General features: G+C 41.2%; 1 protein-coding gene across 1 annotated transcript in view; it reads left to right on the top strand.

Annotated features, from left to right (window-relative positions):
* Positions 1-18412, top strand: part of F13a1 (coagulation factor XIII A chain) — a 156325-nt gene that overhangs the window by 37926 nt on the left and 99987 nt on the right. Inside the window, exon 4 of the mRNA XM_004847742.4 lies at positions 8087-8338. Coding sequence (XP_004847799.2) covers positions 8087-8338 — 252 coding nt within the window. The remainder of the gene's footprint in view (positions 1-8086; positions 8339-18412) is intronic.

The following is an 18412-nucleotide window of genomic DNA, read 5'->3' as shown; positions in this document are numbered from 1 at the left end:
CTTCCGGCTCTTCCCCAAAGTCAAAATGACCATGAAAGATAAATGTTTTGATGGATTCAGGATATCAAGGCAGCCACAACAGCAAAACTAAAGATAGTGATGAAAGAGGACTTCCAGAACAGCTTCAGGAAACGTGGCAAGAACAGTGTTTGAAGTGAGGGAGAGTATTTTGAGGGGGTTTCGTGGCAGTGTGTCTTTTACTGTAACAAATTTTCATTTAAACACACACTGTTTTTTCAATCGTACCCTATACACATTATAATGTCCATATATATATATATATATATACTTACACTATATATACCGTATACATTCCACATATATATGGGATAATGTCAATGAAAAGGGTGGGCTCTTGATGTCCTTATGAACATTTATGGTTCTTTCCTCTTAGTTGTCATCATCCATGACTTGTGTACCTTGTTGATTATTTCTCTTTGGTAGTGGCAGTGCTGTTTTGTTTGGGGGTTGGTAGCCTGATATTTCTAAAAGTTACTCAGAAATTTACTCCATCCCACTCTAAAACCTATAACAAAGTTTGCTTCCCTTGACCAAGGCTACCACCTCCACACATGTGTCATGCTGTCATCAAAATACTTCCTGGGCACATTTGGAAACAGATTGATTATTTTGAACATGAAAGGTGCGTCTTAGGAAAAACAAACAAAGCAAATGGGAAAATGAATTAATATCATGAAATTTATCTTTCCAGCTGGAGACATGATATATTCCTGAGTGCCTTAGAGATGATCCTCTTACAAAAATGCACTATTGAAGGAAGGTTGCAATTAGGTGGAGTCAGAGCTCAGCTTAAAATGAATTTATAAACCAGGTGTGGTGGTGTATGCCTTTATTATCAGCACTCTAAGGCAGGGGGATCACAAGTGTGAGGCCAGCCTGGGCAATTTAGTGACTTAGCAAGACCTTGCTCAAAATAAATAACTTAGAAAAGGGCTTAGGATGTAGTTCAGTGCAAAAGTCCTGGGTTCAATCTCCAGTAGAGCAACAAAACAAACAAAACAAATCGAAACAAAAGTGTTTACATATACATTGAAGACTCATCCTGAAGGAAAAAAATTGAAGAAGTTTAAAACAAGAAATTTTACTCCTTATAAAGAGTGTTTGGAATGGACAACTGCCTTGCAGCAGGCATCTCCCCTCAGGGTTTCTGAAGTCCCTGTGATGTTCTGAAGGGGGCGTAATGTGTGCAAAGAGCTCAGTTTGGTCCCACTGACACGTTCTGGGTTGCTTCTCAGTGCAAGCAGTGACCTTCTCTGGGAGCTAAACAGATATATAAGAAGAGGTCTTCAGTTCAGTTTAATAAGAGAAATAATTATTTAAATGGATAACTAAGGAGAAAAAGTTTTGCTTGGGATTTTCCGGCAATTACTTAAGGCTCAAGTAGCCAGAAGTTTTACTATAATCAAGTACAGCAGACAAGAACAGACGTCCAAGAGATAAGGGAAGTGTGTATGTTCTGGGTTACAACTTTTTCATTTCAGAGCACCCCAGGGGCCAGTGATTGACAGGCCCATTTTCTCAGCCCCTGACACTAACTCCTCCTTGATGATCCGTGTGTCCTTCCAGGGTCCAGTGAAAAGCAAAGGGGAGTCAGAACAGTTCTGTTAGCAGCAATACTAAACTTTACTGTCCATGCTGTATGCAACCTTCCCTACATCAGGCACCACCTAGGATTTTGTGTTTTTAGTGTAAAAATATGCCAAAGCCATCACCTGACAAAAACCATTAATTTTTAAAAAGACAGAGAATTCCTTCACTGGACACTATGTATGCAAGGCTTTGTATGCAGTGGGGTCTCCCATCTATGAAATGAATCATTTGGAGTAAATTTTCCCCAGAGTCATCCAAACTGAATGTGAGCTGTAGCTAGCTCTCTACTGTCCACCTTGTGACTGACACTAATATGAAGAAGCCATGCACAAAGCTCAGCCCCATTAGCCACTGCTGGAAAGGAGTAACACTCTAGTGCAATTAAATATTTCTGCCCTCTTCCTCCAGTTTCAGGCTGGGGGATAAAGATGGGTGTGACTATTTTCACCCAGGTGTGTGCAAGCAGAGTGAGACTCACACAAAAGAGACAATCTGTGATCAATCTGAATATAGAGGTATGGCTTGAATGGATTTTGCCTTAAAAGCAGTTTTATGGCTTCAAAAACGAGTTAAAAATTAAAACCAGCATTTAAACCAAGAGCATATGTTAATCACTATATCACTTGAGAAAATCGCACCAATTTTAATCAAGTGTGAAAGAATACAATCAGTAATCATAACCTCTTTTCACGTTTAGTAGTCCACTTGCAAAGACTACATTGCTAAAAAACAAAATGAGGGTCCTTTCTGGGATATTATATTTCCTGCTCCTCTTTTTCATGCTCTGATTTTTCTTAGTGCAAAAGTTGGGGAGTTTAGGGGAAAATCTGTCTCGGTGTTAACATGCACTCAGCACGTGTGTTTATGGTTGTCAGAGTTGGCCGAGGACATTGGCTGAGGACATAGGCCAATGGACAGTCATGGGTGCTGGCGGACAGGAAGTGCAAGTGCAGCCTGACTGTGGTCTCTAGAATGTGCTAACTCCTGAGGGTGAGAAGAGCTATTTAGCAAAATGAAATGCTATTCTGTCACAACTTCCTCCCCCGCAGTTCAATCAAAGGAAATTCTTCCCCAGTGCCGTCATTGATGTCATTACACTCAGAATGAAACATGATGTAAGCTAAGTCCCTGAGGTCCAATTGACACGTCAGGTCTCACATTAATAATCAGCTTTTCCATATGGTGAATATGAAAATCAGGAACAGGAAATCACTACCTGTTCCTGATTTGCTTCCATCCACATGGCCTGCCCATATAAGCAAGGTTGCTCAGCTGTCTCCCTTTGCCCTCCAGGGGCTGGATGACTTCAGAACCCTCCAATTTAAATCCGTCTTGGCCTGGGCACCCTCATGCAAATTCTTCCTTCCTGCTCTCCTTTCTCACTGCAGAGCACAGAACCCCACTGATTCAGACTTCCGGCTCACATGTCTGTTATCCACCATCAGGAATCACCTCATTGTCCTTGGTCACATTGTTTGATTTTCTCGATTTCTTCTTCTCTTGGCTTTTAGCACCTTCCCTAACCCTTTCAAGAATCTTCCACCTGGCTTACAAGGGCAGCAAGATGTAAAGAGTACAGAGATCGTGGTCCCAGCCCTGCCTCCACCTTTACCTAATGATGCGACATCGTGCGTGTGTCACCCTCCCCCAGCGTAAGGGTTCTGTCTATAAAACTTCCATCACAGGGCCTGGGTCAGGGGCCCGGGAGACAGACCTTCATTCTTGTCACTTTATTTCCCTCTCTGTGTGAGTTGCCTTGGTGAACCTAAACAGCTTTTAGGGTTTTAAGATTGAGTATTTTAGCTATGAGTAGCTAAATCAGTAAAAAGCTACAACCAATTTCCTAGGTTTCAGCAATCTCTGGGATTGTGAGGAATTTAGTAGACTTTAAAGAAACTAAATGTTGACCTAATAATGATGCAGATATTTATTAGTTTAGTAACATATTTCTCTTTGGAAAGAAAAGCGAAGTTTTGGTATTTTCTCCTTGGGCCCATGTTTTAGACACTAAGTATCTATAATAAATCACCCCTTAAATTAATAAAATGTAATATCCTCTAAAGTGGAAGTTAGCAAACTTTTACTGTGAGGACCAGAGAGTAAATATTTTAGGCATTGCAGACCATGTGATCTGTGTCCCAATTCCTCAACTCTGCTATTGTAGTGCAATAATTCACAAACAAATGAGCGCAGCAGTGTTCCAATAAATCTTTATTTATACAAGCAGGTAGAAAGCTACATTTGGCACCTGGGTCATAATTCGTGCTCTACGGGATGAACAGAGATTAAGGAAACCATGAATGACTCTGAAAACCAGAAATTGCAATTGGATGGCAGAGCACAGATGACTTTCCTTCCATGATGATTCTGGAATTACCATGGATTCTAGAATGACATCATTTTTTACCTGTACAAGTTCTCCTGCTATAAAAAAAAAAAAATCAATGAAATCAAGAGTTTTGAGTCTGGGATAAACTGGCCTTTGGGAATAGATTTGGCCTCTGTGGGTTTGTTGGCAATGGATGAGCCCATTCTTACTCCCCACAGCTGCAGCAGATAAAGAGTGACTTGGAGCAATGAGAAAGCCTAGACAAATGTGGAAATGACAATAACTCGCCTTTCTAGGTGCCATCCCAATCATAAATTGTGGCCACTGTTATCTCCATTTTACACAATAAATGAAGTTCTTGTTGACAAGGGATAAGTGCTTTGCAGGGCATGACACAGGAAGTGTCAGAAAGCTGAATCATTTTCCCCTTGGCCACAATGCTTCTGTCAACAAAAGTAAGCAACTTTCCCAGAGACATCCCCACCTTCGTCTGTTTCAGCAACAGACAGACAAAAATACTCCTTCCTGCCTCTCTTTTCCAGGAGCAGTCATGTTTAAAGTACAAAAAGATGGATGTCCCCAAGACAGTCCTTACCATGTGGCAGGCATAAAGCTGTTATTTTATTATAAATCTATTTTCTTTCCCTTTCTAGATGTCAGAGTCAAGGAAATAGAAGTTCAGACAATTAAGTGATTTGCCCCAAGTGGCACTAATAGTTCATTGTGTACCAGAACTTGACCTAGTTCTTACAAACTCCACGATGCTTTCAGAGCTTTGTGGTAAAGTCCACAGACTCCCAACCCAGACAGCCCGGGTCCCACTGTGAACTTCACTACCCACCAGTTGCTTCATCCTGGCCAAATTCCTTAATGATTTTGTGTCTTAGTTTCCTGATTTGCCAAATTAGGACCACAATAATGGTTTCCTTCTCATGGTGGCTTATAAGGAATAAAAGAGTAACAGGAACATAATAACACCACAGATATTGCTTTTTCCAGAGACCATAAACTGTATGAGCACAGGGGTTATTGACTGTTTTGATCACTCTTGTGTCTTTAGCACTGGAATAATATCTAGCATGTAGGAGGAAACACTGTTGCATGGAAAATGTTCAAACTAAAATCTTTAGATTAGGTAATACTAGATTCAATGCCAGCATGAGAAGACCTGACTCTCTTTCTTTACTACTTTTGTATAACATACATTTCACAGGTAAAATTGAGTGAGTCTTTTAAGCCATAATTTAAAGGGTAATCTAGGTTGAGCATCCTTAATCTAAAGGCTAAAATGCTCTAAAATCCAAAACTATTCCAGTGCCAACATTCCTCCACAGATGAAAAATTCCACATCATGCAACTTTCTTGCATGTGCCAAACTATTAAAAACATGGTAAAGAGTTACTTTCAGGTCATGGGCACACACAGTACAGGAAACAGTGTTTAAACTGGGTCTCGTCCCCAAGGTATCTCATTGTAAATATGGAAATATTTCAAAATCTGAATAAATCTGAAATACACTGCACTTCTAGTCCCAAGCATTTCAGATAAAGAACACCCAAACTGTATGAGAAACTGGTGGTTGTGTTGGTTCTTTTGATGTTCCCAACCAAAGTGTACAATGGAGAAAAGCTCAGTGGCCATGAAAACAACATTCAGACATACTCTCCTAGTTCTTTGCTAGTCTCAAAGCTAATGCATTTTACACTTCCTTTCATCTTTTTCTTTAAAAAAATCTATCACTACATAGATTTTTCTTTCTTCAAGTTTATCTTACTAAATGTGTTTTTGTCTTTCATATTGTATGTTCCAAATGCAGGTCAGTATTTAGCGGCATCAGCTGAAGGGGGCACTGTGGTAATTGAATTATGGGTCCCATTCATCCAACAAGATCGCATTTAATGCCTACTCTTCAACAGCAGTGGGCTCCTGAGAGCAGCATGGCCTCTGGGGAAGAGGGCAAGGTCTTCTTGGGTCAGAGCACGTGCAGAGAGGAAGCCTGAACAGGGAAAGGGCAGACAGAGGAGCCTCTGGAGGTCTTGTAGGTTGGACTTAGGTAGGGACTTCTTGGAAGCCAACCCCCATATATTTCCAAGAGTACTGCTTAGCTAATGTGCCACATTGGTGGAAAACCGTGGCCAAGTTTTCATTGGATTTGTGATGAGTATGTATGATATTCATCCTGAAAGTGATTAACTGATACCCTTCCCACATAGCAAAGCACTGGGTTCCAACCTATCTCCCTGGTTTGCACTGTGTAAATCATTGTTTCCATTAAAAGTATGCATCCTTTCCAAATTACACAGAAGTAACTCACACAGTTTCTTCCTTTGAAAGTTCTGTTTCTGGCATTATGCTCATCATGGGATTTTTTTCAAAGACCTCCATAATAAGAAGGCTAAAATGTAGCATTGTTTGTTTGTGGAAAGCTATATATATGTTTTGTATAAAACAACTGAAACAAATAAGCTTTACTTTTGAAGGTTCTTTTGCTTACAATCAAAATGTCTTATACCCATATCTGATTTGTCTTTCTTCAAGTCAGGAGGCATTACTCTATTATAGTTTGGAAAATTTTGTTAATGAAAGATTTGCTGAAGTTTAAATAACTATGAATTTGGTCTTTCCTACAAAGTAAACTATTAAATGAAACAATATGCTGCAAAGTTAAAGAACACTGTGAGATTGCCATTCTACATAACAATTGGAAAACCAATGATAGAATATAGTTTTGAAGTTAAAACCATGAAATAAGAATTTGGTCCAAAATGGCACCAATAAAAAAAAATAAGATTCATCTGGAGATAGCTTATATGAGCCTGAAAGTATGATTAAAAACTTTTATTACAATATTAGCTAAAAATTTTCAAGTACTATGCATGAGAAATTACATTCACAGCATTGACACTTGTTATTTTATCTTTCTATGACATACATAGCATTATTATCCTTATTGGTGAAGAAAAAAAGAAATAAATAGGGATTCATAAAGATCAGGTAATTTGCTAGAAATTGCAAAGGTAAAATGGAGGAAAGCCAAGATTCAAACCAGGTCATTTGCCAGTAGATCCTGAAGTCTTAACTATTGCCTATGACATAAGTCTAAATCATAAAAGGATTGAAAACAAACACATGTTCAAATTGAATATAAAAATGGTTGTATATAGGCAACCTATTATTATAACCTTATAAAATATCATTATTATCATAAAAAGAAAATGCTATTATTAAAACAAATAATGACACCTAATTTATTTATTTATTTATTTATTTTGGTACCAGGGATCAAACTCAGGACCTTGCACTTGCAAGGCAGGCGCAGTGCCACTGAGCTAAAGCCCTGGCCCAGAAAATGTATTTAAAATAAATGAAAAGCATTTGCCTTACAGTTCTAAATACTGTAGTACTTCTAACTAATAAAACAACTTTAATGTTTTAGAGGGTAAAGTTTCAGGAACTGATACCCCAAGGTACCCTATTAACTTTCTATTCAAATCAGCATCTTGTTTGGAATCATTGTCTGACTAACTGCTGTGGTTTACCTTCAGTTTGTCTCCTCCAAAATGCACATTGAAATTTAATCCCGTTTGTGAGGTAGAAGGTAGAAGTTGAATCTGATCTTGGCGTTTTAGAGGTGGGGCCTTTGGAAGAAGATCAAGAGTAGAGAGGATCGCCAAGGTCGGACCTCTGTGATTTAGTCAAGATGGCTTTATAAGAAGTGAGAGACCAGACACACCCATCCTGTCTCTAGTCTTGTGAGGCCCTGAGCTGCCTCCGGACTCCGCCAGCAGAAAGGTCACTGCCAGATGCAGACCCTGTATTTTGGATCAGAGCCATGACCCAAAATAAACCTGGTTTCTTTTATAAATTACCTAGTCTGTGGTACACATTATTAGCAACAGAAAACAGACAAAGATACTAACCAATGAAAATGTCTGTTTTGTTATTCTTTTTTCTTTTTGTTGAATGACAAATCTGAGCCTGAACGAAATTAAAAAATTCAACTACTATCATGTTGTTGGTAGCAGCAATGAAATTCAAACTTTAGTTTTGTGACTTCAAGCCTAATGACTTCAGCCACAAAATAACAGTGAGAACAAAGGTGGTTTATGAAATCTACTCAGCACTGTTTCTTCTTTCCTCTCCTAGGTCGCTACCCTCAGGAGAACAAGGGGACATACATTCCAGTACCCATTGTCTCCAAGCTGCAGAGTGGGAAGTGGGGGGCCGAAGTTATCATGAATGAGGACAGGTCTGTCCGGCTGTCCGTCCAGCCTTCCCCCGAATGCATTGTGGGGAAATTCCGAATGTACGTGGCTGTCTGGACCCCCTACGGCATACTCCGCACACGCAGGAACCCCGAGACAGACACATACATCCTCTTCAATCCTTGGTGTGAAGGTAAGGGCAAGCACTTAGTTTTCTCATGAGAAATATTCACATATTCCAGTGCATCTCTTCTTTAGGGTTAGCAGGATTATCCAGGACATGGCCCTTTCCTTCTTAGCCAGTTTTTATGATTAATAGAGAGGAAGACACCAAACTTGTCCTGAATGTATGAGGGGATGAAGCCTGTCTATGTGAACTTAATGCTGCTACACATTCATTCCACTAATCAATTGACGATTGCTTCAAGTTACACAGTTAATGAATTGAGGAACCATATGTTAATAGCGCTGCCTTTGTATACTGCTGCCCTGGAAACAAAATGGGCTTATTAAATTTGACTTTTAAAACAATAGAATCCACTACTGACTCCAAAAAAAGAGAAAATCAACCATGTCCATAGTGGATTTTCTCCATCTCCTTAATTCAAAAACAGAAAGTCTCGGGCTGAGGATTTAGCTCAGCGGTGTCGCCGCCTGCTGCGCAAGCGCAAGGACCAGAGTTCAATCCCCGGTACCAAAAAAAAAAAACCAAACAAACAGAAAGTCTCAAGTATCACATAGACTTGTTTATATGCACTGCGTGTGCACACTTCTCAAACCCTAACCCTAATATACAAACAGATGACTATGTTTTAATATAGTACAGCTTAATCTCTAACGCTAGTTTGGGCTTCCTCTGCCTGCAGCAGAAGCTCAACCTAGTTATATTCAAATAGAACCAGTCAAGTTCAACCATTTCTCTATCAACTCAACTTCAGCATTCAGTAACACACAGGCTTCTCCTCCTCCTTCCCCATTTCTGCCCTTCCTTGCCTCCCCTCTGTCTGCTCCCGGCACATGGTAAGGGAATGATAGAGGCATAGGTGGCATTGATCGGAAGGGACCACTTTCTGGTTTTTGGTACTAAAACAATACCTTGCTGCAAGTTGAGAGTAGGAGATGTCTCACGTAATGGGTCTGTTGTTGCTAATGTTGAATGGCTCTTATTTGAGAAAATTACATTTGGATCAGGAGATTGATCTGAACTAGATATAGATTATAAGAGGGCAACAATGTTTTCCACTAACATAGAACATAAACCTAAGTCCTACTGCCCTTTTCTTTGAGTTAACTGTTCCAACATTGTGGTACCAAGCTAATCCTATATTCCTCACCCACCCATTTTTGTTGTCTCCTTCTGAACACTTCATTTTGTTTTGATCTGTTTTGTTTTGTTTTTTTGAGACAAGGTCACACCATGTAGTTCAGGCTGGCCTTGAATTCATTACATAGCTCAAGCTGGTTTCAAACTTGTGGCAATCTTCCTGCCTCACTTTTTCCAGTGCTGGGATTACAGACATGTGTCACCATGCCTGGCAGTTTCTGAACACTTCAATCTACTTATAAGACTGAAGTTCAAGGATGATGCTAACAGGAGATGCCACCTGGGCCATGTACTGTTCAAAAGTGAACTCCTACTTATAGTAATCTCATCAATCAGACATTAAACATTTTGTAGCTGGTTTATGGGGCTATGTACAGAGCTGGCTAGAACTAATTCCTGCTATCCAAGAAGAAATGCAAACTAGGTATATGAATCAGAGATGTGAGTTTGGGAATTAGCTCTATCTGGGGAAGAGGTACAGATAAGAGAGAAACTAAGACACAAAGTCAAAGCCTTAAGAACACCAGCATTTAGGAGTCTGGTAGAGGAACTGGAAAAGGAGATTATCTTAATCACTTTTCTCATCACTGGGCCAAAATACCTGACACCCACAACTTAAAGGAGAGGTTTATTTGGGTTCACGTTTTTAGTCCGTGGTTGGCTAGGTCAAAGGCAGAAAGGCACAGCGGAAGGGACTGGTGCAGGAGAGCTGCTTACATCATGGCAGCCAGGAATCAGGCAGAGAAGGAGGAGCTGGGAGGCAGATGCATGCTCCAGGGCACACTCCCCTGGCTCGGCTCTTCTGATCAGAACCTGCCTCCTGATTAATCAGTCACAGCATTCCATTGTCCAACCCTCTGCAAAAGCCCTGCCTATGAGCATGTGAGGCCCTTAGGGTCATTCTCAATGTCACCTATATCAGAGGCTGAGATGGAAAAGAAGGTAGAGGTGGGCCATTCTAGAAAAATTGTACTTTTAAAAGAATCCAAACTTATAAAATAGATACATCAGGAGTTCGTTCTTGACTCACAAAATGAAAGTTACAGACCTCGTATAACCAACTAGCACTCTGGGGTGTTTAAGCAACGATACGATCTATCCCAGATTTCCTTCACAGCTTTTCTGTATTACATCATTTGCCTAAAATGAGTTGCATCTCCACATGCATTTCAACTTATGTGGCCATTCCTCTTGTGAGGGATGTTTCTTCGCATACTGACCACACAGAAGAATTGCTCAGGAGGCAAGTGTTCTAATAAGGTCTGGCCACCTAATTGCTGCTTTGGCCTTGGGTGGCACCCATGGTAAGCAGCTTCCAGAACTTCTGTTCAGAAAGTTGCCTGGAGCTGGAGATAATGTGATCTCTGCTCCAGAGGCTATGTTACACTAGAGGGGCCTCTCCTATGCATTGCTGTGCAGAGAAAGGACTGAAGGAAAGTGAGACAAAAACCAAAGAGACCAGGTTGGAAGCCATGATCCAACATAAAGACCATGACAGCCTGGACTATGGAGTGGGCCACGAGCTGAGGAGGGGATGGATGGTAGAGCTATTTTGCAGAAGAGAAATTGCAGAAGGACTAAAGATGAAAGGTAAAGAAGAGGGAGGAGTTAAGGATAACTCTAGATGTCTGGTTTGGCCAATCGAGTTGATGGTGGTGCCATTTTCAGACCTGAGAAAACAGGAGATGGAAGGGATAACCCAGGGATAAAACTAAGAAATACACAGAGAATTGCTAATTTTATGATATCTGTGAGACATCCAAGTGAAGATGCCAAAAAGACGTTTGTATAAGTGAATGTAAAGCTCAAAGGAGATGGCTGAGCTACAGCTGTAAACATGGGCACCATCAAGAGCAAGAAGGAGCAAAAATGGATTCAAGACCATCAGCAATTACAGTAGAGACAAGGCGAAGTCAGCAAAGAAGACTGAGGAGGAGCAATTAGTGGGTACAAGGAAATCAAATCATAGAGCCATGTGCATTGACTCCAGAAGACAGTGATAATTGTATTAAATGTTGCTGGTTAGTTGAATTGGATAGGAAAGAAAGTGATCACGCCTTGTGGAAACATGGGCATCACTGGCAATCTTGAAAGGAACTATTTCACCAAAATAATGGGGCAGAAGCCAGGGAGATGGGCATGGGCTATAGTGTAAATGACTGGACAGTGTACATGGCAGGTATCACCAGTTTCCTTAAGAAAACAGAATGTGTCAGTGTTGATGTGAAGATCAAAGGAGAATTTTTTTAAAACAGGAGAGTGTGGATGTGATTTTATAGTGATAGAAATGAACCAGGAAGCAGAAATTTACCACCCAGAGAAAGGACAGCGGCTCACAGCCTTGGCTTTAAATTGTGATCATTTAGGGAGCTTTATACTCCACCAGTGATGCTGTCCCCGCATGCAGATGTTTTGATGTAATTGGTCTAGAGTACAGCCCTGGTTTCAGATTTTTTCCAAAGCTCTGTGAGTGATTCTTGAATCTGGGTTGAGAAATGAAATCTGAGAGTGAATGGGGCCCCAGGAACAGGTGAAGGGCCCATGAGAGATGGACTACCCACTTGAGCTGGGAAAGAGACACAGTAGAAAAGGTGGTGAAGATTTTCTAGATTTGGTGGAAGGAGGATGAGATTGTTGCTGTTTTGTGATTTGTCTTTCTCTCTGTGAAGAATAAAGCAAAGTCTTGTGTTGAGAGCAAGCAGAAAGGAGGCAGTGTGGGGGCTTGATGGGGAAGATATGAAATAGTAATGTGGGGAGTGCAAGGCGAGCTTCTTACAGAACACGGCAGGTCCTTCTCAGCTCTCCAGAACACAGGGAAAGTGGCCAAATGCCCTCAGTCCCTTGGCCTGTGGAAGTCTGAGCCTTTCTACAACTTTCTGGGGTACTCTGTCTCTGTAACTATAGGACTTTTATTTCCCCCACTACTTACCCTTGTGACACCCCAAATGAGAAATTCAACCCTTCTTCAATTTCAATAGCATCTTCAACAAGAGCAAAAGACAGTTACACAGAAACATCTGTGAATGTCTCTAGACTTTATTATAATTTGGTATGGACAGTAGGAGGTGGGAGGATTGTCTCTATGGTTCTCAAACCTGGAGGACTTCAGAATGACCTGTAGGGCTTGTTAAGACAGATTTGTGTGAGCATGTCTGGGGTCAGACATGAGAATCTGCATGTCTAACCTGTTCCCAGGCTATGCTGATGCTACTAGGTAGGACCACACTTAGCAAAACATTGGTTTACATAATAATCTCAAAGCAATAATAATAAAGCAGAAGGGTATAATTTATTGTCTTAGTTATTTTTCTCATTGCTGAGACAAAATACTTGACACCCACAAGTGAAAGGAGGAAAGGTTTATTTTGGCTCAGTTTGTAGAGGTTTCAGTTGATAGTTGACTGGCTCCAAGGCAGGGTGGCATGGCAGAGGGGCATCACAGAGGAGAAATGGCCCATGGCAGAGCAGGCAGGAGGCAGCAAGCAGTGAAGAAGCAGAAGCAAGCTTTCCTTTCTCTTTTATCCCATGCAGGCTATAAGCCTTTTGGGTGGTGCCACCCACACCAGGGTGGGGCTTCCCATTATCTATACCCAGAACCACAATAACCAATCAGTGGACTAATTTAGTTATCATACCCTTAATCCACATTCACGCAATCCTCAACCTACATTCACTTGTCTTAGATCCAGCCACCTCCCAAAATTCCCACCGATGAGCACATGAGGCTTGGGGGTGTGGGGGGGCAATGACATCTAGATACAAACTATAACATTTACCCTTCTTAAAATTTGACTAGTTCTTCCCTGCAACTGCTTCCAGTCTCTCTCCATCTTCCACCTCTTCTCTCTCCCTCTATTGATTTGCCTTGTTCTCCAAACTCTTCTCTTTCATTCTTTCCCAGGAGCAAATTCTTTCCTTGCTCATGCAAGCTTTCTGATTCTGTTGTTTGGACTCCTCCAATAGCAGTGGTTTTGAGGACTGTACACTTTTTGCAGACCATTTCTTCCAGAAAATGTCTGGTGCTAGCTTTTAAGAAAATACCTGTTAACCTCCCTCTCTTAATACACACTGAGGTTCAAGGGGGTGTTTATAAATCGGGGGAACAAGATCATCTCATTTCTCACTGTGTGAATTTTTCGCTGAGTGTCCAAGGCATAACCCAAAAAAGAGGACTATATAATGATTGCCCTATATACCTCAGCCCTACAATCCCCACAGTTTTATGCTTGTGTATGCTACTGTATAACAAGGGAGTCAATGAGCAACTAGAAACGAGGTCAAAGCAGAGGTGTAACCACTGCCCGAGTAGAGTGGAAAGATAACAAAGAACAAAAGGACAGCCCTTACAAGTTACCCAAAGAAAGTCAGGCTCAAGTGAGGTGATGGAAATATCACACACCAGATATGGAGGTGAGTTCCAAGGTGGCAGTGGACCTTGGGCTGAAAGTCACACCAGCATGTACCACACTTATTGATAGGAGAATGTTCAGCTGTGTTCCTGGAACTCTTCAGCCTGCTTTGCATTCATAGGCAATTTATCCTCCTTAATCACTAAATCATTAGTGGAGATCAATAGCAGGACCACGCTAGTGAGGGCATGGGAGGCTGCAAGGAGAATTATTGCTTAGTTTTGAAGTTAATAGTGCTAACCAGGCTTCACATCCATTCTATGAGGGAGCCCTTCTCCAGGGCTCTGAGGACAGAACTGTACCAACAGAGAGAGCTGAAGTAAGTTGGACATTTCTTGTGAATTCATCTTCTTTTTCTGACCACTCAGGAGCTCTGAATTATTGAATGTATTTTACAATATAAATGTCAAATGTTCTGGTTTGGTAGTCTGGCATTAGTGCTAGATAGTAAGTTCTGAAATATTTAGATTTCTGACAGTTTGCCTAGCACTCTGGGGTGTTATTTGTTATGTCTGATTAGCCATCCATTATTTTCAAGGGGTCTTCCTTCTCTTGACAATTTCTTCTCCAGCTACATCCTCCATCACTGACCTTCCCATACCTCATTTAACCCCATATTTCTAGGCTCTAGCCCAGCGCCTGGCACATATGTGGGGTTTAATTAATGTATGCTGCATTGATTTACTATTTCTAAGTAGATATTCCTTGGGTTCACTGTACCCTAACATCATAGATAAATGGTAGATGTAATCTCAGACCTTATCATCCTGAGAGAGTCGAAAACATATGGTGTGTTTGGGAGGAGCATGTTTGTGAGTGATGTGTGTGAAGAGTTCTCTCTCTAGCATCTTACACCAAGCTAGTATTTTGTATCTCTAATTTGTTTATGCAGTGTGATTTTGCATTTTCTTTTAGGCAATGAAATCAATTTAATTTAATGTAAAGAACCCAATATGTTTCCAATATCTTGGATATTTTTAACTGAGAGTGAAAAAAAACACATGACTGGCTTGTTTTTTTATTAAATTTATGCTTAGATTATTTGCTTTGTAAGTATGCATGATCATTTAGACCTTTCTGTACAGAATGGAGTCATTACCCGGGTCTGTCTTTCTCAAAAGAACAACGTGGACACTGTTCTCTTGAAGGCCCTAGAGATAAGAACAGATTTTATACCCTCAGACTGCAGCCATTCATCCACCAGTTACAAATATTGATGGTCTGGCTCCCCCGTGGCCATGACAACACAATTAGCCATGCACCATATAACAATATTACTATTCATTCATAAATATTAAGAGCCTGTGCTGTGTTTTGCACTGGGGATGTGGCAGTGAAAACAAAGATGCAATTTTTGCCCTCACAGAGCTGCTAACGAGGATTTTACAACTGAACTACTAATAAAATCTAATTAGAATAGTGAAAAGTACTAAAACAAATCAAAGCACAATAAAAACACCAAACAAGGACCTCTGAGCTCGGTGGGGAGAGGCAAGGAAAGATGAGTCAGTGACATCCGCATATACCTTCTCCAGCCCCTGTAGAACAGTGCATGTGAACACAAGAACAGAAATGTTGGTTAATTGCATCATGAAGTTTCAATAAAGCTTATGTGAAAAATGTAATCCTTTATTCAAGCCTTCTGTTTAATAAAATGGTTTATACAGCAGTCTCTCCTTATCTGTATTTGCATGCTAAGCTTTCAGTTACCCGAGGTCAACCATATTCCAGAAACAACAAATGGAATATTCCAGAAATACAGAATAACACGAGAAAGGACACATTAACTCTGCTACAGCGTGCAGTGCTGTAGGGCATATAGCAAGCATATAATATGTATAGGCTTCAGGACCATCCATGCTTTCAGACCTGTACTGGGGCTCTTGCAAGGTATCCTCCATACAGAAGGGAAGACTATTATACCACTCTTCCCAGGGTCTGAATTGCTGACAGCCTTATTTATCCTTTTTGTACCAAGTATCACTCAGTGTGACTTAGATGTCCCCCTAAAGCTTCATGTGATCGTAGGCAGGACCTGTAGAAGGTAATTGGATTATAGGGGCTCACAGCTGACTTGCTTTAGGAATGGGGCTGGTGGGAAGAGGCAGCTCAGCATGAGTGTGACCCGGAAGGCTTATCTCCCTCTCTGGCTCCTCCCTGGACCTTCTCTGCTTCCTGTCCACCATGAGGTGAGCAGCTCTGCTTCCCCATGCCCTTCAGCCATGACATCTTGCCTTGGAGCCAGCCCACTAGGGAGCCAAAATAGACCTCTCCTTCTTTAAGTTCTAGGTGTCAGGTATTTTGTTTCCGCAACAAGGGGAGTGACTAAGAAGGCACTGTCACCAAAATGAACCTCAGACAACTCACAATAAATATTCATTTTTGTGACATATAGGTGACCCCAGGATCAAGGGCAAAAGCTGTTCATGAGATGTTTCTGGAAGGAGCAGGGTTGCAAGGGTCTAATGCAGAATCACATTCATCTATCAATTCATGTGGCTTATGATTCCTTCTGTGGGGAATTTTTTATACTCTCTCCTGTGTTCGGGAAACTGACCCTTATCTCATTCAGCCTTGTACAGTACCTGGCACAGAGTTGCTGCTCACTGAATGTTGGCTGAACCGAATTGATAACCACCACTTTCAGAGGTCAGGAGTGGATTATTTGGCCCATATTCCAAGACAGAAAACAGACTCTTTGGTGCCATATAAATTTTTCAAGGTACAGAAAATTAGAAAACAGACTGGGGACAGAACTTAACTAATTGGAGAAAGATCTTTTGTTTTTAAAACAAAAGTCATCAGTATCTGGGCTTGTGGACCAAGAGAAACAAGAAGTAGATGGCCAGCCAGAAAGCTTTCTGTGACAGTCTGTCAATGCTGAAAGTCTTGCCCTTAGAAATAAAAAATAAATAAGTATAAAACCAAGATGAGAGCTATGTGATCAAAGGAAAATTTTCGCTGGGAAAAAAAGAAAGAAATTAAAGCATGCCAGCAAGGGCACAGGCACCCTTAGAGAATATGTGCTAAGTAAAGAAGCTCTGACATTTTCTTTGTAGAATTGCTTCATAAATAATAGTCTAGCTTTTGAGGATATCTAAACTAAAAAGTCCTTAACCAGCAAAACTAGCAAGTTAGCACATATCTACTAAACTTCCCCAACTGGTGTGCACCAAAACATCACGCTTTATGTTTGTAGGAAGGTAAACAGCCCCGGCCATTGGGAGAGAGCTCCCCTATTTCAGGAACCCATTCCATACTGGAGCCAATAGGCGCAAAGGCCAGACCCCTGGAGTAGCTGTATTAAACCATGTGGGGAAATCAATGCTTTGGAACCTTCCAGAATAAAAACTGCAGACTCTGGAAATTCCATTCCTTAATAGGGTCCAGCATTTCACAGCCCTCACAGACAGGAAGCCTGTCCTAATATCCCCACAGCACACACAGCCAGCAGGAGCTTGCCGCCCCTTCTGATTTCCTTGGAGGTGAAAAACATATCATGGTGACACCAATCTGGAGTTATATTTGCCCTGCAGATGAAGCCACTCCCCCTAAGAATGATTACTTGTTGCCAGCAGAAGTCTTTCCTCTTTCATTAGTGATACCTAGTTTTCATATAAAGAGGAGGAAAGTAGAAGTGATTCCTAATCCCCTGGCTCTAAATCCCTCCCTTCACTAAAATTCAACACCTTTTGCCTTTTTGAAAGGGCTGAATCATTATTCCTTCTAACGGAGTAGAAGCAAAACCAAGCCCCGAAGGAAACTGAAAGCCTCTCAGAAGTACCTTGTGTAATGGCCTTCCTAGCACTATAGCTTTTTTTTTTTCTAATCCCTGAGCTCTAAACATCGGAAATAAGACTTTCTTTAACTTTAAAATAACATGTAAATAGCAAAAGGAATTTTTGAGCCCATGCAATGATGAATGGCCCTCCTTCTCCCAAAGAGGCTGTTCAGATACTAAAATCAATAGGCTCCGCATTCATCTTCACATGTTTGCTATAAATTCTTACTTTCTCCGGGTGGGGAGGCCAGTAATCATCTCCAGAGGTGCCAGAAATCAGACGTATAAGTGAGTCCTAAAATTTTGCAGCTCACAATTCTCTTTTTTTTTTAGCTACCCCACTATTCCCACCAGAGGAACACTAAAATAAATGAGATCATCATTCTTTACTATTTGACTGGTGTAAACTGTTAGTCACCCTGGAAGGGCAGTTATGCACAAGGTGTTTGGAGGGTCGACTCTGGTGATAGAGAGGCTGGGGGCAAGCAGCTGGAGGTGCTGTGCCACCTCTGCCCATGATGCTGTGTGTCATGTTTTCCCCTTGTGTTTTATTGTAGTGATGGTTGTTTGCCAAAGGTTACCTGGGCAACCCTTGGTGCTACCATCTCCCACTCTGTGAGCCATGGCGCCTCTCAGTCTTTATGTAATTGAGAAGTGAAGCTCCCAGACTTACACAAAAGCTCGCTCTCTCGCTCTTTCTCTCTCTCTCTCTCTCTCTCTCGCTCTCCTCTCCCTCCCCCACCAAGCAGGGCA

This window comes from Heterocephalus glaber, unplaced genomic scaffold, assembly GCF_053883595.1.
Source record: "Heterocephalus glaber isolate CG9 unplaced genomic scaffold, H.glaber_assembly_v1.0 deba00001472, whole genome shotgun sequence".
Lineage (NCBI taxonomy): Eukaryota > Metazoa > Chordata > Mammalia > Rodentia > Bathyergidae > Heterocephalus > Heterocephalus glaber.
The sequence above is the reverse complement of the archived record's forward strand: the minus strand, read 5'-3'. Positions and strand labels throughout refer to the sequence as shown.